The sequence below is a fragment of the Ascaphus truei genome, chromosome 10 (genome assembly GCF_040206685.1).
Source record: "Ascaphus truei isolate aAscTru1 chromosome 10, aAscTru1.hap1, whole genome shotgun sequence".
Taxonomy (NCBI): Eukaryota; Metazoa; Chordata; class Amphibia; order Anura; family Ascaphidae; genus Ascaphus; species Ascaphus truei.
The window spans coordinates 13,107,972-13,133,605 of NC_134492.1; the positions used below are offsets into that span (position 1 = coordinate 13,107,972).

Consider the following 25,634-nt stretch of genomic DNA (forward strand, 5'->3'; position numbering starts at 1 on the left):
AATACTGTCACGGTAGCTTATGACAAGATATAATGAACACCAAATATCTGGGTTGAACTGAACGAGGCTTACATATAATATAATATAATTTATTCCTTAAATAAGGTGAACACAGCAATATAGTACAATTAACAGGCAAGAAGATAACACTTACTTAGGGTTGGGGAATGGAGAAGTATCCAATAGCAATTCTCCAGCAGTCCAGTGACATTCAAGATGGAATCAGAAGCACAACTCCAGCAATCCAGCACAACTCAAAACTGTAGGGTTGACACAGTTTATATACCTGTGCAACCCTATTCGTAACATTGAACACAGCCTATTGGTGAACAATTATATGTATCCACTCTCTAATGTGGAGACACAGACTAACAGACTAACTCATGCCCTCAGGTAACAATTTAGACTGGCAGAGTTTGTTGATTGACTAATACTTAATCCCTAGACATTGGGTAACAATCAAGGCAGTTACTTTTTGATCACCGTGCTTAGGCTACTCAGCCGTCTGCCCTTCATGACTTATTAGCCTAGCAAATGGCGTCTGCATTTTCAGAACAGATCCAAAATAAAATACATATACCCTTTAATATCTACACATATTAATAAGTTCCATTCTGGTGGGCTCAGTGGGTCGACCTTTGCCAGTTTTTAATGTCTACAGTGACTCCACATATTGGCCAAATATGAACTCTCTGCGACCTCCAGAACTGGAGATAAAACATTAAAATACGTGCTTATAATGAAACATGGGAACAGGGGAACATACATTTTCAAGGTACAACAAGGTGCAAACCTCATCCCTGGACCGCAGTCCAGTTAACCCCTTGTCTCTCTGGTGAGGTCAGGGGATGGCCATATGGGGTGCAACCCCTTTAATACCGGGCCACCCCCTTTCTCCCTCTACAAATACAACCTCAGATGAACAAGAACACATGACATATTACACAGTGTCATGATTTATTTAACAAACATAAAGCCAAAATGGAGAAGCCATGTGTGAAAAACGAAGTATACCTTATGATTCAACAGCTTATAGAACCACCTTTAGCAGCAATAACTTGAAGTAATCGTTTTCTGTATGACTTTATCAGTCTCTCACATTGTTGTGGACGAATTTTGGCCCACTCTTCTTTACAACGTTGCTTGAGTTCATTGAGGTTTGTGGGCATGTGTTTATGCATTGCTCTCTTAAGGTCAAACCACAGCATTTCAATCGTGTTGAGGTCTGGACTTTGACTGGGCCATTGCAACACCTTGATTCTTTTCTTTTTCAGCCATTCTGTTGAAGATTTGCTGGTGTGCTTGGGATCATTGCCCTGTTGCATGACCTAATTTCGGCCAAGCTTTAGCTGTCGGACAGATGGCCTCACATTTGACTCTAGAATACTTTGGTATACAGAGGAGCTCATGGTCGACTCAATGACTGAAAGGTTCCCAGGTCCTGTGGCTGCAAAACAAGCCCAACTAATCACCCCTCCACCACCGTGCTTGACAGTTGGTATGAGGTGTTTGTGCTGATATGCTGTGTTTGGTTTTCACCAAAGGTGGGGTAAATATGGGCCTGGGGGGGTTAAATATGGGCCTGGGGGGGGGTTAAATATGGGCCTGGGGGGGGTTAAATATGGGCCTGGGGGGGTTAAATATGGGCCTGGGGGGGGTTAAATATGGGCCTGGGGGGGGGGGTTAAATATGGGCCGGGGGGGGTTAAATATGGGCCGGGGGGGGGGTTAAATATGGGCCGGGGGGGGTTAAATATGGGCCGGGGGGGTTAAATATGGGGCCGGGGGGGATTAAATATGGGCCGGGGGGGTTAAATATGGGCCGGGGGGGGTTAAATATGGGCCGGGGGGGGGTTAAATATGGGCCGGGGGGTGGGTTAAATATGGGCCGGGGGGTGGGTTAAATATGGGCCGGGGAGTGGGTTAAATATGGGCCGGGGAGTGGGTTAAATATGGGCCGGGGGGTGGGTTAAATATGGGCCGGGGGGGGTGGGTTAAATATGGGCCGGGGGGGGTGGGTTAAATATGGGCCGGGGGGGTGGGTTAAATATGGGCCGGGGGGGGTGGGTTAAATATGGGCCGGGGGGGGTGGGTTAAATATGGGCCGGGGGGGGTGGGTTAAATATGGGCCGGGGGGGGGTGGGTTAAATATGGGCCGGGGGGGGGTGGGTTAAATATGGGCCGGGGGGGGTGGGTTAAATATGGGCCGGGGGGGGTGGGTTAAATATGGGCCGGGGGGGGTGGGTTAAATATGGGCCGGGGGGGGGGGTGGGTTAAATATGGGCCGGGGGGGGGGTTAAATATGGGCCGGGGGGGGGGGGTGGGTTAAATATGGGCCGGGGGGGGGGGTGGGTTAAATATGGGCCGGGGGGGTTAAATATGGGCCGGGGGGGTTAAATATGGGCCGGGGGGGTTAAATATGGGCCGGGGGGGTTAAATATGGGCCGGGGGGGGTTAAATATGGGCCGGGGGGGGTTAAATATGGGCCGGGGGGGGGGTTAAATATGGGCCGGGGGGGTTAAATATGGGCCGGGGGGGGTTAAATATGGGCCGGGGGGGGTTAAATATGGGCCGGGGGGGGGTTAAATATGGGCCGGGGTTAAATATGGGCCGGGGTTAAATATGGGCCGGGGGGGGTTAAATATGGGCCGGGGGGGGGTTAAATATGGGCCGGGGGGGGTTAAATATGGGCCGGGGGGGGTTAAATATGGGCCGGGGGGGGTTAAATATGGGCCGGGGGGGGTTAAATATGGGCCGGGGGGGGTTAAATATGGGCCGGGGGGGGGGGTTAAATATGGGCCGGGGGGGGGTTAAATATGGGCCGGGGGGGGGTTAAATATGGGCCGGGGGGGGGGTTAAATATGGGCCGGGGGGGGTTAAATATGGGCCGGGGGGGGGGTTAAATATGGGCCGGGGGGGGGTTACATATGGGCCGGGGGGGTTAAATATATTAAATATGGGCCGGGGGGGGTTAAATATGGGCCGGGGGGGTTAAATATGGGCCGGGGGGGGGGTTAAATATGGGCCGGGGGGGGGTTAAATATGGGCCGTGGGGGGGGTTAAATATGGGCCGGGGGGGGTTAAATATGGGCCGGGGGGGGTTAAATATGGGCCGGGGGGGGGGGGGGGTTAAACATGGGCCGGGGGGGGGGGTTAAACATGGGCCGGGGGGGGGTTAAACATAGGCCGGGGGGGGTTAAATATGGGCCGGGGGGGTTAAATATGGGCCGGGGGGGATAAATATGGGCCGGGGGGGGGGGTTAAAGATGGGCCGGGGGGGGGGTTAAACATGGGCCGGGGGGGGTTAAATATGGGCCGGGGGGGTTAAATATGGGCCTGGGGGGGGGTTAAATATGGGCCGGGGGATGGGTTAAATATGGGCCGGGGGATGGGTTAAATATGGGCCTGGGGGCTACATTTTCATATTTATACACATACACACACACATATATAAAAAAATACATATAAACCCCACCCAAATATATATATAAAAAAAACCAATGCATTTAAAGAAGGCCCATTGTATTTAAAAAAGACCCCAATACCCCAATATAGCTACAAAAGACCCCGATATATCTAAAAAAGAGAACAGTCCGTTAAAAAAAAAAAAAACAATACATATAAATTTAAAAAAAACCTCCCCAATACATATAAAAAATACCCCAAGCCCTCAATACATATACAAATTCCCTCGAGCTCCCCAATACATATAGAAACTCCCCCAGGCCCCGTTGCGCAGCGGCAGTGGAAGCTCGGCGGCTTGGGATATAGAGAGGAAGAGGCTTACAGGCCGCTGAGAGCCTGGCCAGAGGTCGGGGGAAATCTGCAGCGCCGGCCGGGTCCCCACCTGCCAGCGGGCCCAGGACACCAGTCCTGGCAGACCCCCCCTGTTGGTGGCCCTGCTGGGGATCTCCCCTTAGCCTGAACCCAGACATACACACCCACAGTCACTCGTACCAACCATTGTGGCCAAGCACTGCCATCTACAGCAGTTATTCCCTCACCTGCTGTCTCTGTAAGTCTCCCATCTTACCACTTAGATTGTAAGCTCTTCAGGGCAGGGATTTCCTTTCCTGTCTGATATTATTGCGCTTATTGTATTATTATAATTCCCCGTACTGTGTTCTTGTTGTACACTTTTGGCACTATATAAATAAAGACATACAATACAATAAGTGCTGCGTGTGGTAGGGGTGAGGAGCTTGTTCAGGTAGACGGGTAGCTTGCCCAGAAAGTTTTTGAGGCAAGAATGAAAAATGAACTTTGCGCCTAGACTCAAGTAATGGCCAATCTAGTTCTTTGAGTATTTCCCAGTGATGTGTGTTGTAGTTGCATTGGAGAACAAAACGGCATATAGAATTGTAGAGGGTGTCAAGTTTGCTAAGGTGGGTTTGGGGTGCCGAGCCGTATACTAATGTTCCCATAGTCAATAATTGGCATTAGCATCTGCTGTGCGATACGCTTTCTGACCAGCAGACTTAGGGAGGATTTGTTCCTGTAAATCCGCTCCACGCGTTTTGTATCATTGTTTTCATTATTACATACACCCCTCAGGGTCGATGACTTTTTGCTGTTCTACTTTACATTTTGGCTTATTCCGTTATCTACAGTACTAGTCATTACTGAGTGCTGGGAACTTATTTTAATGTATACAGTAGTTTCTAAAACTAGTTTGACAACTCTTCTGCACTTCATCATATTATGTAAAAAGAACTCTCTGGTTCGTTCTACATAGCAATTCCACGTACACACCCCCATTTAATTTTTAATAGCGCTCAAACCCTGGGGACCTCCAGATCTGATCCCCACTATTTCCAACTCCACGGACCCCCCACTTCCCAAGATACTTACTATTTAAGCCAATAGTGGTTCAGATCTAAAGTTCATCTTTCCTGTTTTGCCTTCAATTAGTTTCTGGGCAAGCTACCCATATATCTGAACAAGCTCCTCACCCCTACCACATGCAGCACTTATCATCTGAGATCAGACTCCAAAAGACTGTTCATTGTCCCAAGGCTCAACAAAGTATCCGGCTGCTCCTCCTTCTCTTACCGTGCACCCCAATTCTGGAACAACCTACCAGAGACTCTCACATCCACCACCAGTTTAAGTTCTTTCAAAACTAAATCTGTCTCACATTTTAATCTGGTCTGTAACTGTTACATACGCCTATAATATATTATTATCTCTAACTGTCCATGCGATGTCTTGTATATAATGTATACCCTGTTCATTTATGTAACTGTATTTGTAACCATGTATTATTTGTCTTAACTCTATGCCCAGAATATACATGAAAACGAGAGGTAGCTCTCAATGTATTACTTCCTGGTAAAACATTTTATAAATAAAATAAAAATAAAGTTAGTTCCTGACCCTTCTCCTCATCTCTGTGCCTCATGTGCTAATATTACATTGACTCTTATTGAATGACTATTATACCTGTAATAATTTATGTACAGCCTGTGTACACTACCAATGCGATGAGGAAGTTAATGATAGATTTTACTTAGCCAAGAACTGGAGTTAAATTCATCCAATGATGTTCCTAGAAGCCCTCAGCAGAAGATAGCGCTGTATATACATCTTTGCACAATAGTACACAGGCATGACAATGTGTTACACTGGCTAAATAATACTCATTTACACTGGCATGCTTAATGTCTTTATGCAATAATATGCACGTGTATAAAACGCACACCCAGTGCACGGTGGCACGTGCTTACACTGACCCCTGCCTTCCCTTATAACATAACATACAGTGTAGTCACAGGAGATCATTCCCCCAACAATGCAACGCGGATACAATGTATCTGTGCGAGCGTTCCAGCCACGCCCTCTCCCGCGCATGCGAGGATAGCTGCTTCTCAGGCGCATGCGCAGGAAGGTGGCAGGTCTCCATGGTTACGGATAACGCCTGGGACAGAGGGGGAGAGAGTCTGCGTCTTCTTGCTTCCTCCAAACAATGTCTGTTCCGAACACCCCGGGGGGGAGAGGGAAGAAAGCGAACCCGGGGCTCGCCATGTAAGTGTGTTATGGAGAGGAGTGTTATTAGGAGTGAGGATTGCATGCCCCCCCCCCCCCCCCCCAGCACTGCTCCCCCCGGCACAGAAGGGGTTACTATGCAAAGTGCATGCTATTTGGGTATTTATTTCTCAGTATACTGCATTAAATAGTAATTACATAGATTAAATAGTAATGCTGATGATACACATTAATAAGAGGCGGGTATTAGTGTGGTGTTCATTCTTTGGTGTGTTTTTGCTGTGTTTGTTTAAGGCCGCGCTTATAGTGGCGGCGACGCGACGTCAGGCTGTGGTCGCTGGAAAAATCAAATAGAGATGACTTGCAGCGATCGTGAACAAGCCGTCACGCTTATTATAAGCGTACGCAACGGCGGCAATGCATTTGTTTTGACGCGTTGTCGCGTCGTTGTCGCCGGCACTATAAGCGCAGCCTTATAGCTGTAACATTATCTCTCAACAGTAGTAAGATATGCTGCATGCGGTGTGTGCATTTGTGATGCTTATAGAAGTAGTTCATGTTGACAGCCCACCTCCTCTTTGCTTTAATAATAACCCATACGGCGCTTTTCTCCCAATGGGACACAGAGCGCGTCACAATTACAGTATAGCGCGCGGTACGCAGCACATAGGAATGTTAGCCTGCCCAGGTGAGCTTACACTCTATGTTTTTGGTGCCTGAGGCACAGGGAGATAAAGTGACTTGCCCAAGGTCACAAGGAGTTGACACCAGGAATTGAACCACTCCAATCGAGGATTTAATATGTGCTAGAGCAGGGGAGCGCAACCTTTTGCTGCTGTGCCCCCACCCCCCTACCCTGCAGCTGTGTCAAATGACGCTGCGGGTCATGTGACCTTACATCACGTGACCCGCGACGTCATTTGCCGTGTGTCATGTCACATGACCCATGGCGACGCGTCACAGCCATCTGAATCACGATAAGTTTAGTGTTGCAGAGGCCTCACGCGATCCCCTGGCGTTTAATTTAAATGAGTTGGGGAAAAGCGTTGGGCTTCTGCAAACGCCCGCGCCCCAACCCCCCCGAAAAATATTCCACCCCCCAGTTTGTGCTCCCCTGTGATAGAGCTGGGGTGCTCAACTTCAGTCCACAAGACCCGACAACAGGTCCAGTTTTGAGGATATCACAGCTTCAGCACAGGTGGCTCAGTGGAAGACTGAGCCTCTGATAGAGCCAGTTGTGCTGAAGCAGGGACTGATGGAGCCACCTGTGCTGTAGCAGGGAAATCCTGAAAAAATGTTGGGTGCGCTTGAGGTCTGGAGTTCAGCACCCATGAGTTAGAGCAAAGCCCCCCCCCCAAACTGTCCAAACTGCATATAACAGGATGTGAGATGCTCCATGGAAGGCAGACTTTCCCATTGATGGGGAGTATTCAGTGAAGGAAAGCAGACGTGAGTACAATGGGAAGAAATATGGCGGAGCCAGTGAAAGGGCTCCACAAGTTAAAAGAAAGCTTAGATTGCGTATTGAAACTCATTTTAGTTTTTCGACTTTACCAACGTCGTTATTCATAAGCACAAAAAGAGTTAAAAAGAACAGCTGATTAAAAAAATTTTTTTTTACAACTTTTACTTGCCATACAGTATGTTTACTAATCGACGCTCTCGTTTATATGTTATACTACAGACCTTCTAGGCTGGGGTCGCGTTTGATGAAAGCTTCCGTCATCTCTGGTTCTGGAAACCAAAGTCTTGCAAATCGCAGCATGCTGGGAACATCTAGGAGAAGCATAAGTATGCATGGTGACAGCAAAGTTTTGGATAAAGCCTTGTTACTAGGCAGAAAGCTATCGGTGCAGGTCAGTATTAAAATAGTAGCTGAGGGAATCCAAAATATTGTATTTATCTGTGTCCTGAAGAATAAACAAAATATTAATTTGTATTTCTAAGTTAACAAAATGTTGCTAAAAAATTCTTTTTGACAGTCTTTCAGCAACAGCAGTAAAATAATTAATAATAAACAGCTCTGATAATGTCAGCACTGTACGTAGAATGTTTCATGCAGAAAGAATTCTTGCCCTACACAACTTAGGCCCAGTAACCCTATGCTCCGTTAGGCTATTTAACATGACATTAACCTAAGTTAATGGTAACACTTACTAAATTAAATACCGTAACATTTACCCCATTTAACTTCTGTAAAAAGTATTGCATTTAAATAACGGCAATTAGGGAAAATGATATGCAAATGAGCCGTACTCGTAGGAATACCATATTTACTGATCGGGTTAACACGGGAAAATAACCCCATGTTATTTAATTCATACCTAAAGTTGGCGTTACTCCCATCCAGACACTGAAATAGGGGTCTTGCTCCAGCCCCAGAAAAAGCCCTATATCAGGATCTGGATGGGAGTGACCCCAAGACTTAAATAATGTCACATAATGTGAAGATAATGCAGCATTATCCTGAAATAACGCCCGTTCCAGTTTTAGGTATTGTCGTGTTATGTGCCCGGACCTCACAAGATTTCGTGAATCTGGACCTTAAAATCAAATATTTTGGTCCCTGAGGTACAGGGGGATAAAGTGGCCTGCCCCAAATCACAAGGACTTTATACAAGGATTCGAACAGGTTTAACTTGTTTCAAAGCCAGTGACATTAAAACTGTATTAGTCCCTCTCCCACTGCATACTTTGTGTAATTAAGCATTTAATACTGCTGTAAATACATCGCATTAATGGTATAGAAATAAAGCATACATATTGTGCGCTTATTTCCTGCAGGTTTTTGATGAGAAAAGAAAGGATGTAACTCCCCGCCCTCTCTTCCAACCCGAGATTGGAGCGATACAACCCAAACAAAGCAAATTGTTCGCTGTACAGGATTCAATATCCTCAATATCGGCCTCCGAAATCCTATCCTCCATTTCTCTGCAGCAGACTGGCTTTAATGCTAGTTTTGCGGGCCCATTTACAAGGTAAAAGGTAGAACACAACATTTATGCAACAAACCTGCGCATTTCCTGCAGTCGTCATTTACATTATTAGATATACAGAACACAGTCCAGTATTCTGTGGTCCTCTATCAGGGGTGCGTAAGATTTTTTTGGGGTGGCGCGGCACATACAGAGGCCCCGCACTCTTCCCCAAGGCATTTAAATTAAATGCCGAGAACAGCACGAGGCCTTTGTACTGTATCCTACCTTGGCTCAGAAGATGTGTTGCTGTGGCAGCGCGGCGTCAAATGACGCGGCGGGGTGACGTGACATGACCCGCGGCGTCATTTGATACTGGGTCGCCATAGCAACGCGGCATCAAATGACGCCGCTGGGTGACGTTACGTGACCCCGCTACGTCATTTGACGCTCTAGGAAGGCAAAGGGGGGGCGAGCACAGGAGAAGCTGTGGCAGAGGGGCACAGCGTCAAAACTTTTGCGCACCCCTGCTCTATCTAATACTAGGAGTTATTCATTAAACTACGATAGTGCTGATCAGGACACTACCACACCAAAACTCCTATTGAAGTCATTTTGAATTTCCATGCAATAATAATAAAAGCCTGATTGGCACTATCGTAGTTTAATGAATACACTCCTATCTTTATTTAAAGAATTGTGTTTACATATAACATGATCTGTCTTTCTTGCTTTACAACCATAGATCATAAAGACATCAATAATACATTTCAATTGCAGTAAATTACTGTATGTGAACAGCTTAATTCATTTGATGTTTAGACTGGAGGGTCAGGAAGTATTTTATTATTAAGCAGAAATGGCTTGTAGTACAACGTTGTACAAGTTCTGGGTTCTCGAAGGTGCCATTATCGATGGGCTTTTGAGTTTTGATATAGTGATTCTATCCCAAGTTAGGAAAAACAGCCATTGTTCCAACTTCCAACCCTTCAAACTTTAAACAATGTTATACACTTTGGTAAAGAGAAATAATTTATGTGCCAGTGTACTTTTACTTTATGGTTTATTATTTGATGTTATCTCACATTTATGAACCAAGAGTTGAAGTCACAGCAGATAATATATACTGTAACTGCACAATGATGTTGGGCGTCTCCAATACCGCATGGGTTCTGTCTGCATTGCTGAGCCCTCTGTATTCCTAGCTATGTACACATTCCCTTGTGCTATAAACCCTTCCCCCTGCACTCTTAATGTCATCTTCTCTTCCCTTCAAAACCATGCCCCCATCATTCTGTATTTTCTCCTGCCCATAATGTTTTTTCATAACACATTTTTGGCTTTGTGTGTTTTTTTTGTTTTTTACATTATTTTATCTTTAGCCTTCTACAACCAATATCTTTTGGGGAAGCTTAAAATGTCAGAAAAAAAACCTGTGTTTCTCTATCATTATTTTTTTAAAGATCGACCTTTGGAGGGAGCAGTATTTCAAAATCAAGCCGAGACGCCGAGTCAATGACAGAAGAAATAGAGGAGCCAAGTGCCAGACGCGACATAGCTCTCAGTTTATCTGGTAAATAAAACATGTTGTTCGTTGCCTTCGGTCCCTTCCTTTGAATGGTCACTAGCCCACAACGAGACACTGCGGCTTAGTGAGCAGTAAGTTCCCCAAGGTTGCAAAAGCTGACCTGGAAAAAATGTCAGGTACAACATCACTGCAGAATATTTTTGATCTCATAGTGCAGCCTAAATCTTCTTATCATTACAAATGAGTAGGGTGTATGATGCCTTTTATTGGACCAACAAATAGTTGATAAGTTACAAGAGGGGTGGCCAACTCCAGTCCTCGAGCTACCAACAGGTCAGGTTTTCCGGATATCCCTGCTTCAGCACAGATGGCTCAGTCGAAGACAAGCTTTTCAAACCTCTCAGGGTAACCCGATGAAGAACCCTTACAGGTTCGAAAGCTTGTAACATTTCAACTAGGTATCAAACCACATACTTCCTCCTTTGTTACTACATGGAAGAAAGGACCAACACAGTTACTCACCCTTTTTGGTCTCCAAATGAGTAACAATTGTTCTGCTGCTCAGTGTAGGTCTCACAGCTGCCAACAAACCTTTTATCTGTTGTCCTGCAGACTATATGCAGAATCAGCAAACAATTCCATGCACAAAATCCTGCACCCTATGTACAGTATAAACAACTATCTTCACAGGTGCCACACACTGCTGTTTTCAGTGCCCACAAGACCTGCATTTAAGTAGAATATTCTGATTTATTGATAAAATAAACCACAAGATTTGACATTCATTTAACTGATCAAAGTACTGTGCAAAAGAATGCAGAACTCTGTAAACCGAAAAGGTCTCTCTTACCGTGAACATTTTGCAAAGTTGGTTATCTCTTTATTATCCAAAAACCTGTTTTGTTGCACATATAATGTTCAGTATGGCTGGAAGACCCTTGGCTTTATATTATTAATCATTTTGATATATGACCTTTTGGTTATAGAAATACTACTTACAATACAATAATAGTAAGGTTTCAGGAAGCAAGGTGCTACGTGTGAGATTTGTCGCGTGTTTTGAAGCAGCTGAAATACTAAAGTGAATTGCGCTTGTTATGTTACAGACGTACAATTAAAGCGAGAGGAGCTGCGGGAACAGATGACGGAAGAAGATTTAGATAAAGTAGTTGATGTATGCCTTACAAGCACAGAAACTCTTTGGTTCCTGGACATGCCGGCTAAGCTGGTCTCAACCGACTCTGCAGAAGCTGAATTAGTAACGTACGACAGTTTTACACGGAAAGCAGATTGTTTGGGATTTATTTGGGGAATGTCTCTTCTATTTACCAGTATTTTTTTTATATTTATTTTTTTACCACATCTTTATACACCATAATGAAAACTATTTTTTATTTTAAAGGTTGCGGAACCAAACCTATACCGAAGTCTGCAAAGACCGGGGTAGTATTGATAGGTACATTGAAAGAATGACGCAGACTTTTAATGGTGCACCAAAGAGTAAAGAGGTTCAATGTGAAAAAATCATCTTGGAAGATAAAGGTAATTTGTTGTAGTATATGAAAGTCAGTGAAACACATTGCTTCTTGGTAGCTATGTAACATTTTCCTTTTACCCACCGTTTGTAGCTCACATTTAATCTGTTGCTACATAATTATACTACAACTGACAGTTTTGCAGTGACGCACAAAATCCCCCAAAAGAATAAGAATAATGCCGGGATCTACCCATTTCTCAGTTATTGCTGCAAATGGCAAATAAGATGAAGTGCTGTATTTTGGTATGATATGTGTGGTGTTTGTGTTGTATTTTGTAGGTGTAATGGCCACTGCATGGGACTTGTATGATTCCTTTAATGCGGTAGAAGACCCAGTAGCCACAGAATTGGAAAAAACAAGTAGACCAACAAGTGTTACCAGTAGTAAGTTGAGTATAAGCAGAGGAACAATGTCTTTGACCTCTATGGGAAGAGGAGGTACGTTTCATATCTCTGTTGTCTTATTTTTATTTGGGTTGAAATATTCACATTCATCATAGATGCTAGTCCTAGCTAAATATTGTTGGGGCTTTGTGTAGATTATTATTATTATTTGTACAAAATGTGTGTTAACCCCTGCACTGCCAGAATGGCCACTACCCGCCTATCTGAATAAGTTCCTCACCCCTACCACATACAGCACTTATCATCTGAGATCTGACTCCAAAAGATTGTTCATAGTCCCAAGGTTCAGCAAAGTATCCAGCCGTTCCTCTTTCTCTTACCGTGCACCTCACACCTGGAACAACCTACCGGAGACTCTCACATCCACCACCAGTTTAAGTTCTTTCAAAACCAAAGCTGTCTCACATTTCAATCTGGTCTGTAACTGTTACATACGCCTATAACATATATTATCTCTTACTGTGCATGCAGTGTCTTGTATATAATGTATAACCCTGCTTACTTAATGTAACTATGTATTTGTCATCATAACTCTATGCCCAGGACATACTTGAAAACTAGAAGTAACTCTCAATGTATTACTTCCTGGTAAAACATTTTTATAAATAAGTGTTGCTGGCCCATTTAACCCTGAAGGAGTTAATGTGGCATTATGGGTCTCCTATAAAAAGTGTGGAAGTGTCGGACTATGATCCGAAACTTAGTCCCTTTTGCTTAGCCATTTTTTTTTTTTAGAAACAATAGGAAAAATTGTGCATCAAACATGATCTCAAATTCATACGATGTGAATTTATTTACACATACAATTGAGGTGGATCAGAGGAGATATTACGTTCTATACATTTTCTTTACAGATAGCTGTGCAAGTTCCTTCACAGACATGGAAAGTATGCGTCTTGCTCGAATAGCAGACGTCACTGAGCAAGATGTGGATGAAATATTAAAAACAGAGAAGTTTCAGCAAGATCTATTTTTCATGGAGAGGATTTTGGTGGAGAATATCTTTCAGTTAAAACTCGCCGCTTACAGACAATTACCTGTCATTATAGGTATGTTACAACACGTGACAGTCTATTTTTCTTTTTTTTTAATAAAACACTGTAAATAGAATTATTCAGGAATAAGTTCCTGGACAGTAGACATGTTTGTATCTATATGTTCTTACATGTCAAAGATATTAAGTACAATTCCTCATGACTTCCTTTCAGATCCGGATGTCGGTGATCAGGACAAAGTCATTGCCGCAGATACAAAGTCTCCCAGTTTAGACAGATTGTGGTCTTTTATATGTGAAATGACTAAAGGTCACAATGTGAGCAGCTTATCTTGGAATAAAAAAAACCCAGTAAGTAGCCAACATAAGCTCAAGTGTAATATATAGAACAGGCCTGCACAACTTGTAAGGTGAAACGGGCCAAACTGCAGGACGCTGTGATGTCACAATGTCACTCAACATGGCGCCACGTGACGTCACATAGCATCCCGTTGCCATGGGGGCGCGGGCATTTTTTCAGGACCGGCAGGGGAAAGAGGAGCATTTGAAGGGGAGAAGACGTAGATCGCCGCACCATGCCGCAGGACCCTGCCGCCGAGCCGCACAGTGAGTCCGGGCGGGCAGCATGCGGACCGCGGGCTGTATGTTGTGCAGGCCTGATATAGACCGTTATAAAGATGAAAAAGGAAACCAATATATGTTATCCCATCTTTGATTATTCATTCATAAAAATCCCATTGTATGTTTGTTTCTATTGTTTTAGAAGAATGTTTCTGTGATCCATTGTATGTATGTATGTATGTATGTATGTATACCTTTATTGCAATAGCGCCATTAATGTACATCGCGCTTCACATCAGTAATACACTGGATAATCATATAAATAACATATTAATACAAATAACATAAAATACTGGGAAGAAGTGCTTTCAGACATAAAAGTGACATTTAGGAAAAGGAGTCCCTGCCCTGAAGAGCTTACAATCTAATGTATCATTACTTTACTTCTTAGGATCTCTTGGCTGTTGGTTATGGACAGTTTGGTTTTAAAGAACAGAAGGGAGGACTGGCTTGTTGTTGGTCACTGAAGAACACTATGGTAATACGCAACAAAAAAGGCAGTCTACTGTTTTCTCTCTTACCTTATATCCCTGCTGTCTTTTGCTACAATATAGTTTCATGAATTGAATATGTCTCATGTAGAAGCTGTGAGGGCAGAGTCCTTTGATTGGACAGCAGATATAAATATATATTTTCATATTACAGTACTCCTATGTTGATTCAGACAGCCAACACGTATATTTTATGGGGTTTTTTTTAATTGATTTATTTGTGTTGTTTTCCAGTGGCCAGAGCGCGTTTTTCATTGCGAAAGTGGTGTTACGGCCTTAGATTTCTCAGCACTAAACCCAAATCTTCTGGCAGTCGGAATGTATAATGGTACAGTTGCAATATACAATGTACAACATATTGATGATGCTACAATACTGGATAGTAGGTAGGTATTTAATCATATATTGCGATGAGATTATATTCCAAGACATTTAATAGAAAACTAGGTAATCCATAACAGGGTTTTATTAGCAAAATGGAAGTGTTTGCAGTTCAACGGGAGAGGTTCTAAAAGCAACAGAGCAAAACCTGTGGGTTTTTTTTAAGGCAAAATAATATTTGAATGCGTCTACGTTCATTTGTAAGCTTTGTTTTTTTACTATTTGAATTTACTAAAGTGGGTTAAGACCTTTAAAGATGTGAGTGCCACTTTTAATACAGCTGTTTCCATTTTGGTGGCCTAGGGACACGGGACACTTCACAGAATAAGCTCAGTGCTGTGTTCCCACAGATATAGATTTAAAAGCAAATGGTTCCATGCCAGTGTAATACAGGACAGTGCTTCCTTGCTAGCCGTTCATACGTTACCATTTCTTTTGTATAGTGACAACCCAAATAAGCACACAAGCCCAGTATGGCAGTTGAAGTGGATAGAGCAAGAGAAAGGCACTTTGGGAGAAGATAAAGGAGAGATTTTAGTGTCGATCTGTGCGGACGGCAGAATAACAAAATGGCATATTAGAAAAGGACTAGACTGTAACGGTAAGTCTCTTTTGTCCAATATAGTTTATTTGTAGGTTAGTATACACTGTACTTTACTGCAGCTTTTTGTAAGCTATTCGGGGCAGGGATTTCCTTTCCTATTGTCTGATTTTGCTGCACTTATTGTATTTTTTACAATTCCCTGTACTCTATTCTTTGTGAAGCGCTGAGTACACTTTTGGCGCTATATAAATAAAGACATACAATACAAATAGGAGTGTATACATCTATCTATACTTGAAAGCAACAATTGACTATCAACTGTATATAGCAGGGGGCTCAACTCCAGTCCTCAAGACCCCCTAACAGGTCAGGTTTTAAGGATATCCCTGTTTCAGCACCGTTGGCTCAGTCGAGGAGCTTGCTTCAGTACAGGTGGCTCAATTGGGGGCTCAGTCGAAGAGCCTGCTTCAGCACAGGTGGCTCAATCAGTGGCTCAAAGACGGAGCCTCTGATTGAGCCACCTCTGCTGAAGCAGGAATATCCTGAAAACCTGACCTGTTAGGGGGTCTTGAGGACTGGAGTTGAGAACCCCTGGTGTATAGGCTTGGAAGACTTGAAGCTCTATCCTCTGCTAAAATCAATAAGGCAGTGACTTTTTCTGGGGAGGATTTTCAAAACTTGTACGGGTCACAGATCTGCAGGGTTAGGCAATGTAGAAAAAGCACAAGTACAGTAATGAAATGCCAGTATAACTTGAGAAATGCATTGCATTTGGTGCTGTTGTTTGCATGACTTCTGGCTGTTAACTTTGCGTTATTTGACATTATAGATTTGATGAAATTAAAACGCACAGGCAGTGAAAAATCAAAAAAATCAACTGGTGAAAAAGAAAAGAAAATGGAAGCGTTCATTTCACGACAGGCTCCAGGAATGTGTTTCGATTTTATGCCCAAGGTAATCTGGACAAGTCCGTTTTTTGTTAAATAATAACGAACACAATTTATATATAAATAATAAAAAGAGATGGGAAGAATCATATATTAGTAGTTTCAAAATGAAGATAACGTAGCTATAGCTTGTCATGATAATATCTTAATTTTGGTCAATATGATGCTTCAGGGGTTAATGTGGCAACAATTTGAGTTTAAAAATATAATATATTGGGTTTATGACGGGTCAAGACTTGTCTGTGTGGGGCTTCAAAGAGGACTTAATTGGGGAGGGGCCTATCACGGATGGCCCATTAAATGGGCCATACAGTATGTGTTGTTTAGAAGGTCATACATGCTAACCAGAGATTAGCCTTTCAGCCTCAAAGAAAACTAAACATTTGTGAATAATTACTGGTGCATTCCAGAGAGAGGTGACACACAGGTTGTGATTTCGTTGTTATTTTCGATATTATCATGACACACCTCACTGTGGCCCATGATGCAACTGAAAACGGCAAAGTACTGCAAGTACACTAACACCTTTACATATGCGAACATATGTACCGTATTGTAATGGCCCGATTCTAAGGCGATGTTTTTGAAGTAAAACTTGTTTGATGGGACCAAATCACTTTTTCTTGAGACGGAAGTAGGTTATGGAAGTGACGTCACTGCTGGCAGATGAGGCCGTCGCTCCGCTGGCAGAAGCAGCCGTTGCAGTGCACATGCGCAGAAGCGGCCGCCGCCACGCATGTGCAGAACTGACTGGTGCCACTTGCGTATGCTGCGCATGCGCAGAGCTGACTGTGGCGATGTTCGCATATGCCACGCATGCGCATTAGTGATGGGCGCTGCTGACGTATGCCGCGCATGCGCAGAAGCGGCTGGCTTCGCTCATGCATTCCGCACATGCACAGAACTGCCTGGCGCCGTTCGCGTATACCGTGCATGCGCAGTAGTGATAGGCACCGCTGACGGATCCAACGGATGCGCAGAAGCGCCTGGCGTCGCTCGTGCATAATTCGTATGTGCAGAAGCCGCTGCCACCACTTCAACAAGCTGCGCATGTGCTGAAGTCGCCTGGGTTTCTAGCGCATGCACAGAGCAACGCAAACGTTCACAAGTGCCACTCCAGCATGCGCAGAGCCAGACATACGTTTGCTGAGGCGCGCACAGCCAGACAGACACACATACACAGAGACACAAAGACGCAATTTTCTGTGTTAACTTTGGATAGCATGTATTGGGAAACGCAAACACAAAGCATTTAATATATTCAGAAAAAGAACATATTGAAAGAAAATGAATGTTAAGTCAGAATATGTGTCAATAAAACAAAACTAAACTTAACAGGTGCCACCTTTCATCATAGTAAGGACAAGGGGGGTCAAATTAGGTATTTCATGAAGGTTCATGAACTGTAGCACTTGCAATACATTTTTCTCCAGTGATGTCACAATAAAGCGAAGATTCATCATCAAAGCCCCACAAAGTCAATTGCTTCAGTACGTTTCAAAGCCATAATTTTTATGAAACAATTAATTACAGGCGTGTTCACAGAAAAATAAAAAAGGGGTGTGTGGCAAGCACGCGCATTGTAAGTGAAACTTCTTTGTGGTGTGTCACTGAAATTGTATTTTGATGTTTTTGATTGAATTAAAGTCTTTCGGGGCCACCCCCTAACGGGTAAATACGGTACTTCTTTCATTGCATGCTATAAATATTCTCTTAATTGAACACAAGCAATGGGCTTGTATTGATTAGAAGCTGTTTTCTTATTCTTCTAAAGGACTCCAATATATATCTGGCTGGTACTGAAGAAGGTCTCATACACAAGTGCTCTTGCTCATACAATGAACAGTTCCTAGATACGTATCGGGCACACATGGTAAGATGTATGTATGTGTGTATATATCTTTATATATATATATATAGCGTGATCCATGTACATAGCCCTTAACAGCTGTAAAACACGTGACATAATAATATAACACATAATGGGAATAAGCGCTTGAGACATAAAAGTAACATTAGGAAAAGGTGTCCCCGAAGAGCTTACAATCTAAGTGGTAAGTAGGAAGACCATACAGAGACAGTAGGAAGGTGTTCTGGTAAGTGTGTCTGCAAGGGGCCAACGTCAGTGCATGCGATGTTTAGTAAGTTGCATGTTTCAGTTACCAGTTCCTTATTATTTCTATTTTTAAGTATCCCTCCATCCCTATTTGTTTGTCCATCCCTATCCATCCCTCCATCCCTCCATCCCTATCTGACATTTGATATATTTGTGAGCTCTTGAAAGCTTATACACAAACTCTTGTATTGATCTGTTAAGAAAACGCCACAGAGTTAGAATGATAAGTACAAAAATATGAAGTTAGACTACAACTCTCCACTCCAAAGGTAAGTTGTAAGAAGTACATGTTGTCATCATCTGTAACTGACCCTTTGTTCTATTAAAAGACTACAATGTATAAGTTGTCTGCGGCCCAAGATGCGGATTTATGTTTAAATCATTTATTTGAAATTTTTTTGACCCGGAGAGCTGTGTAGCGATTGGGCTGTGATGGTTGCATGATCTAGTGCTAGCAATGTGATTACGGGCTTCTGTGGCATCAAATGAATTGTGTTAAGAACATGCTGTCGATGACTACATTTGATTATGATCAAATTTTGAGTGCAGGTGTGTGCATCTGTGATTGCCTTTATACATACACTGAGAGATGTGAACACAAGTGTGTTTAGTTTGCTCATTGTTACATGTTAAACCCCCCCTGTAATGTCTACAAGGGAAAACATGTTAGTTAGACCTCAGGTTGTTAATGTTCTTTGTCTTAGGATAACAGATATCTGTTTTTTCCCATTTTAGGGACCCATTTATAAGGTAGCTTGGTCCAGTTTCTGCCCCGATGTATTTCTAAGTTGCTCTGCAGATTGGTGTATTCACTTATGGCGCCAAGACATATTAAAACCTATCTTAACCTTTTATTCCACGACCACTGCTGTATATGACATCATGTGGTCTCCTACGTCAGCATTGGTGTTCGGAGCAGTTAATGAGCACAGAGTGGAAATTTGGGATCTAGGTGTCAACATGTAAGTTCTCCAGTTTCTTAAATGAGATAATACAATTATTTGAAACTATTTTATTTAGTAATATTTTACTTGGTAATGGTGAAGCCTTTTAGGGTACTTCTAGCGATGAAACCAAGTTGGTGACTCTTCTTGTATGCCAATTAAAATAGCAGAACTCAAACATCAGCACTTTTGCCGATTTTGGAGATCTTGCGTCCAGTCCACCAAAACTCCCAACAACTAGTAGGAGGGGTGCAGGAAATGCCTTTTGGGTCATTTAACCAGAAAGTGGGAAGACTTGTCTATAAAGTCAGTCTTGGCCCTGTAGATTCTAGGCATTGTATCTTGAAATCCCCCAAAGTGCCAGCGTTAAAGCCGGGGTTTTAAAAAGCCGTGGGAGATTTATTATTTCACATATCTTAATGATGAAATAAGTGAATGTACAGATTTAAAATGTTGTGCAATAGTTAAATTCCCACAAACAAACTGAAGAGGCTTACACAAGTATTTTATTTCCGTTCTGTATATTATAGCTACAGTATCTGTAGAACAGAAATATAGACCCATTTGGGTGTAGACTGTAGACAAGCAGTGTGCAGGTAGCATATCATGCAAATCGTTAAATCCCACTGGCATAGAATAGAGCTGTTGATATCATTAAATATATTATCTAGGAAAGAACCCCTGCAGTCTCCCACATCATTAAATCCAAACATCTGCAAGAAGTGTCTTTATCTCATCTAATTAGGAGACTGAAGTCTCCAGTGGATATATTTGTCTGGAAACTAAGGCAATTGTTTGACGTTGGTATCTCCAGTACTTGGCTATATTCACAATTCTAATTATTTGTGTGTTTTTTTCTTTCTTTTTAGCTTAGACCCAGTCATTGTGAGCACGGCAAACCCAGGAGTTACGCTCACAACATTATTATTTGCTAAAAACACGGATTGCGTTCTAATTGGGGACAGTGACGGACAAGTTAGTGTGTATGAGCTGAGAAACATATCAAGTGCAAACGTTTCAGAGGTAAGATTCACAGGAAATGTGTTTTTTATTATAGTATTATAGTAATATATTACCCAGTTACTGGGATAATGACAACAGGTCACCAGAATGTCCAAGAGAAAGAAAAGGGCAAACAAAGGTGTGACAGGTGAGGAAAATACAAAAACATCAGAATGTCCTTTCTATCATATGATTCTTTATATAAACCGTTCAGGAACTGGGGTCCCCATGGCTCTGGGGCTTGTAGCAGCAGTGTTATCCGAGGACAACCAATTGTCTTCTTACTCTAGGAGCCACAAATAAGTTCTCAAAGTCTACTAATAGACTGGAGAAGTTACTGGCGAAGGAGCGGCTCAGTGAGTAAAGACACTGACTGGCGCTGAGTTTGAAGCATGTGGAACCTGGTTCAATTCCCAGTGTCAGCTCCTTGTGACCTTGGGCAAGTAACTTTATCTCCCTGTGCCTCAGGCACCAAACACATAGATTGTAAGCTTTACGGGGCAGGGACTGTCTCTGTAAAGCGCTACGTAAAACTAGCAGCGCTATACAAGAACAAACAATTAATATTATTACATATGATGTGGTTTTCTTTGTCATTCGCAGCAGCAAAGGAATTATCATACTACAATGTGTTCTGACAGAAGCCAGCCATCTGTTGGTGTTTGTTTCATTATTTTGGCATCTTCCATTTTTCCAAAAAGGATTCAATATGGAAATTAAAAATAATATCTGCACAATCTGAAGGAAAATGTATTATTTGGTTTTCAGTTAAGTGACAAATAAACTATTCAACGAAGAACTGCAGATGTCCACTTTGGATCTGTGTCTTCTGCCATATTGTTGCCAGAAGGGATAAACAAAGAAGCCCCAAAGCACATCCAACATGACAATTTATTAAGTACATTACTATGTTTTTCCTTAATTTTTTTATTCATAAGTATGGGTCATTTAATTCAATCCTCCGGGCAAAACATTTCAAGCCTGCGACCAGTTCATGGCAAACCCGCCTCGGCAGGCCCTACACTACCAATGTTACACCGTCTCTTCTGTATTTCATCCACTGGAAAGAGAAAGGGGGAAACAAAACAATAATATAGCCAATAGCATGGGATGTGCAAAATATATGCGGAACCTATGGGGTTAACATGCAGGCGCACGATGTCAGCTACAGTGCAGTTAAAAAATCAGGAGTGCCCTAGTGCAGGGGTTCTCAACTCCGGTCCTCAAGCCGCACCAACAGGTCAGGTTTGCAGGAAATCCCAGCCTCTGCACAGGTGGCTCCACCAGAGGCTCAGTTGAAGCAGGGATTGATTGAGCCACCTGTGCTGAAGTTGAGTTTTTGCTCGATAAGGCACTCTTATTAGCAGAAACATCAGTAAGCAAATAGGGCGTACTTAAACGAGGTAGTAGACCAGGGTGGGTAACTCCAGCCGTCAAGGGCCACCAACAGGTCAGGTTTTCAGGAAGAGTTCCAATCAGTAGCCAGCCCCACACAGAAGGAGTGTGAGAGGGAGAGTTGCTGACAAGGATCACAGGGTTTGATTTTCTGATATTTTGCTGAATACTGATTGGAACTCTTGCTTGCTTGGACTTTGGCTACGTTGAGCTATTGCTCTATTTTGCTGGACAGCAGATTATTCGTGACTGTGGGATTTGCTGACAGATTATTGGTTGGGGAAAGAGGGATAAGGGAAGTACCTTACGGTCCTTATGAACCAGAGGGAACAGGCCTGAAGAAAGGGTATTCACCTCGTAACGTTGCCCCCCTGATTTACCCTCCCCCATTGTGTTTGTTTTTTCCACACCTTGTCTTGTTGTCTCTTTCACTCCCTTACCCTGTGTTCTTTCCCTAGACCACATATACCCTAGAATCCTACCACCCTTTGTGAGACATCTCTCCAAGTTACGGTTATCTTGTGTATATATATAAAATTATTTTCATTTTTGGCTTATTTCCTGGTTGACTATTTTTCTATAAGAGGCAGTGAGTGCTGGAACATTGTTTTGTATATAATCATATAACATACATCTAAAATCTAAATGTAACATCCCACTACTAACTACCCCTAGCATGTTTATGGCTACATTGCTACTTCCCGAGAGGCTCAGTATGTATGGAGCTATGGTGACTTTAAGGTACTGAACAAAATAATGACTATAGTTCTACTCTTCTGACTTGGACAGTAAATAAAGCCATTTTGACAAGTACACAAAGCGTTGGCACTGGGATTCAAACTCACATCAGCAGCATCCGTCTCATTACTGCTAAGTTACGCCTTTGTCTAGTATAAATATTAAAAACACTCATTTCCCCGCAAAGCATTGTATCACGTGTACGGTATTCTCTGTGTATAGATTGTTTTTCTCATTGAGCATCCTGATGCAAACAGGTAAGCTGATAGTATGACTTGATACTCCCTACAGAACAAGAAAAAGAGGCAATACATTATTATGCTCAAGGCTTCTGTATAGTCAATTATAAACGTACCCCAAACGATATACAGTATACAATTGGTAGACAAGCCAATTAAATTGTACAGGGAGTGACAATTATCACCAGTTCTCTGATACCACATCTGTGGACACGACTCCATGCATGGCTGCATAGCTGTGAGATACATGTCAACACTTAGCATTATACTATTATACTATGGGTTACATTACAAAGTATAACTTCCTGGCAAAACATTTTATAAATAAAGATCATGCAATAATATTGCATACATAATTCTATTATCCACGCTGACCACACAACAACAATTTGTAAAATGTATACACAGAGACAATAAATGTAAAAGCAATAATCTGGTAAAGCAATATCTTATGTTTGGGTGCCTCCCTTCATAATTAACAGGCTTGAGTTTGATCTTACAATCCTTTGGCATTCAAACTTTGTGACAAAAGTCACACAGACATGTAAAGTCTTTTTAACGATGCAGACATAATGCAGAACGTTTCAGGGGAATCCCTTCTTTAGGTTGAAACACTTACGTACAAGCAGATTTTTAAAACAATTAAATGGGAGGGAAAGGGAGCAAGCATTGAATACATCCCACTATAATATCCAGGGGATAAACCTGCCTATTAACACTTCTCATAACCACACATCAAAAACTGGAGTAAGTACCCTGATACAATAATGCGAACAAGCCCCCAAACGAATATGCCTTTTTGTGTTATGTTTGCTTCCAAATTGCCTTGGTACGCACGCTTTTTTGTTTGTGTGTTTCGAATGAAAAAGATAAATTGATGCATTTAAAGTTTCCTATCTGTTAAACCTCGACTTTGTCGCCATTGTACGGGCCAGTGCTGCTGTGTTACGTGACCCGTACAGTACATTTGAAATACACTCTGTTCCAGCTGTATTTGATGGTCCTTAAACGCTGTCATTTTAGTGCTCTCGGCACATTTTGTTGTATACTCATGTCATTTCACAAAGTCATTCATTCACGTCTGTACATTGTAAAATGGGCTTAAACAGCAACTCAGTGTTTTTTAAGTGGTAGTTTACTGGGAGTTTGTATGTTTATGACAAACTATACAAGCTATTACTCTGTAAGATTCTCATTAATTGTCATTTCTGTAGCTGAATCTTAAACAACATGTTCCATATTCCCGCTTCATGCCTTCACCGTTAGATTCCTTTTATTGTACTATAATGATGTGATGTTTTTCTCTTTTACAGGTGGATGTTTTATGTGACATAATTGGAGCAACGTTAGCCAGTCAACTATAATTTATTAGCAGGAACATCTAATAAACAAACACAAAAATCATACTTTGTGATGTCATACAGGTGATGTGCAATAGCTGTAGCACACATTTCCTTGGAAAATGTATTGCTTTTGGTACAGCATAATAAAATATATATATATATTTACAATATGTTATGTCTGTTTTAGTTTCTATGAGGTGACATTGATTGCAGGTTACTATTACGTTTGCAGTCATTATGTGGTTCTCAAACATCCTGAGTGACCATTGCACTCATAAAAGACATGGTAATCAAATACCATTACCAAAGAAGTAGAAAATGATTAAACCATACATTTTTCATTTCATTAGGAGGTTAAACAATTTAAACTGGGACTGTTACAAAACATTACACTTAGACTACACAATACTCTTATTCCATTCAGTAAAAGGCAAACGCTGCCATGCAAAGGACACTTGGATCATTGGGGTCACCGACAGCTTTCCCGGGGCCCAGGACTGGTCTCCACCTTGGCCCCCTGCCGTGACCCTGTGTGTTCCCTTTCTCTTAAACTACACCCTCTCACTCTTCCTCTCCGCATCTCTCATCCATCACTTCTCTCACCCACCCCTCTCCTCTCTCCCGATCCCCAAATCATTTTACTTGATGGGCTCTGTGGCCTCGGGGAGCTGGGGCCATACTGCCGGATGCATGGCTCGACTTTAGTACACGCCCAACTTCCGGTGCTGGCTGGGTGCATCGGGGAGGGTGCTTGGTAAGAGAGGGCTACGAACCTCGGACGTTGGGCCCGACCTTTGAGTGGGCCGAACTTCCAGCATTGGCTAGCCAGGCCACCCAGAGCTGCTGCGCCCAGGACACTTGACACCGCTTCCCACCCGTCGGCGCCCCTGGGTGTTAGGCTAGGTCCCCAGTGGCCGCGGCTGTGAAGACGTGTCCGGCGCACACAAGGATTTAGTCTTTTCTAGTGGCGACGGAGTGTTGGCCATGTCACGGCGACGGTTCAACCAATGAGGGTAAACTAGCCGCGTGACATCATAGTTGTGCCCCCACCACGCCTCCCCATCGCGTGCTGTCTGGAGTCCATCAGGTCGTGCTGCTGCTGGGAACGAGCGCCGGAAGGCACCCGTCAAGCGCGCACTGTAGCCTTAGCCTTAATTGGTTTCCTCCAGAAAATAAGAGCAGCCAAACCTTCGCATTGTTAGGCTGCGCTTATAGTGCGGGTGACGTCACGCTGCGGTCACTGGAAAAATTGACTTGACTTCCAGCAATCGCGACCAAGCAGTTGCGCCGCTTCTTCTATAAGTGCACGCGACGGTGGCAATACATTTGTTTTGCTGCGACGTCGCCGGCACTATAAGCGCAGCCTTAAAATTGTTTAGGGGAAGGGGGAACATCATAGGTGGTGCAGTGAGGTCACATCATATCCTATATCATATGGAGAAGAAAAAACATAAATCTAAAAACACAGAGTACTCAAAAATGCATAGAATCTAACAAATATATGAAACAA

The 25,634-nt window shown here is 42.9% G+C and overlaps 1 protein-coding gene across 2 annotated transcripts; it reads left to right on the forward strand.

Moving 5' to 3' along the window:
- The first annotated feature begins 5,887 nt into the window (after positions 1-5,887).
- On the forward strand, positions 5,888-24,260 carry DNAI4 (dynein axonemal intermediate chain 4). Of its 2 annotated transcripts, XM_075615881.1 has the most exons (18): positions 5,888-6,023; positions 7,669-7,840; positions 8,769-8,962; positions 10,363-10,472; positions 11,534-11,690; positions 11,830-11,969; positions 12,244-12,402; positions 13,224-13,418; positions 13,578-13,714; positions 14,376-14,462; positions 14,710-14,861; positions 15,300-15,457; positions 16,230-16,354; positions 18,122-18,220; positions 19,199-19,425; positions 20,277-20,430; positions 21,013-21,176; positions 24,095-24,259. In XM_075615881.1, the coding sequence occupies exons 1-17, from the start codon at positions 5,965-5,967 to the stop codon at positions 21,127-21,129; spliced, it is 2,442 nt and encodes an 813-aa protein (XP_075471996.1). In that variant the 5' UTR covers positions 5,888-5,964; the 3' UTR covers positions 21,130-21,176; positions 24,095-24,259. The 2 variants fall into 2 exon arrangements, with proteins under 2 accessions (XP_075471996.1, XP_075471997.1); XM_075615882.1 differs by lacking the exon at positions 21,013-21,176 and having other exon boundaries at positions 24,095-24,260.
- The last annotated feature ends 1,374 nt before the right edge of the window (positions 24,261-25,634 follow it).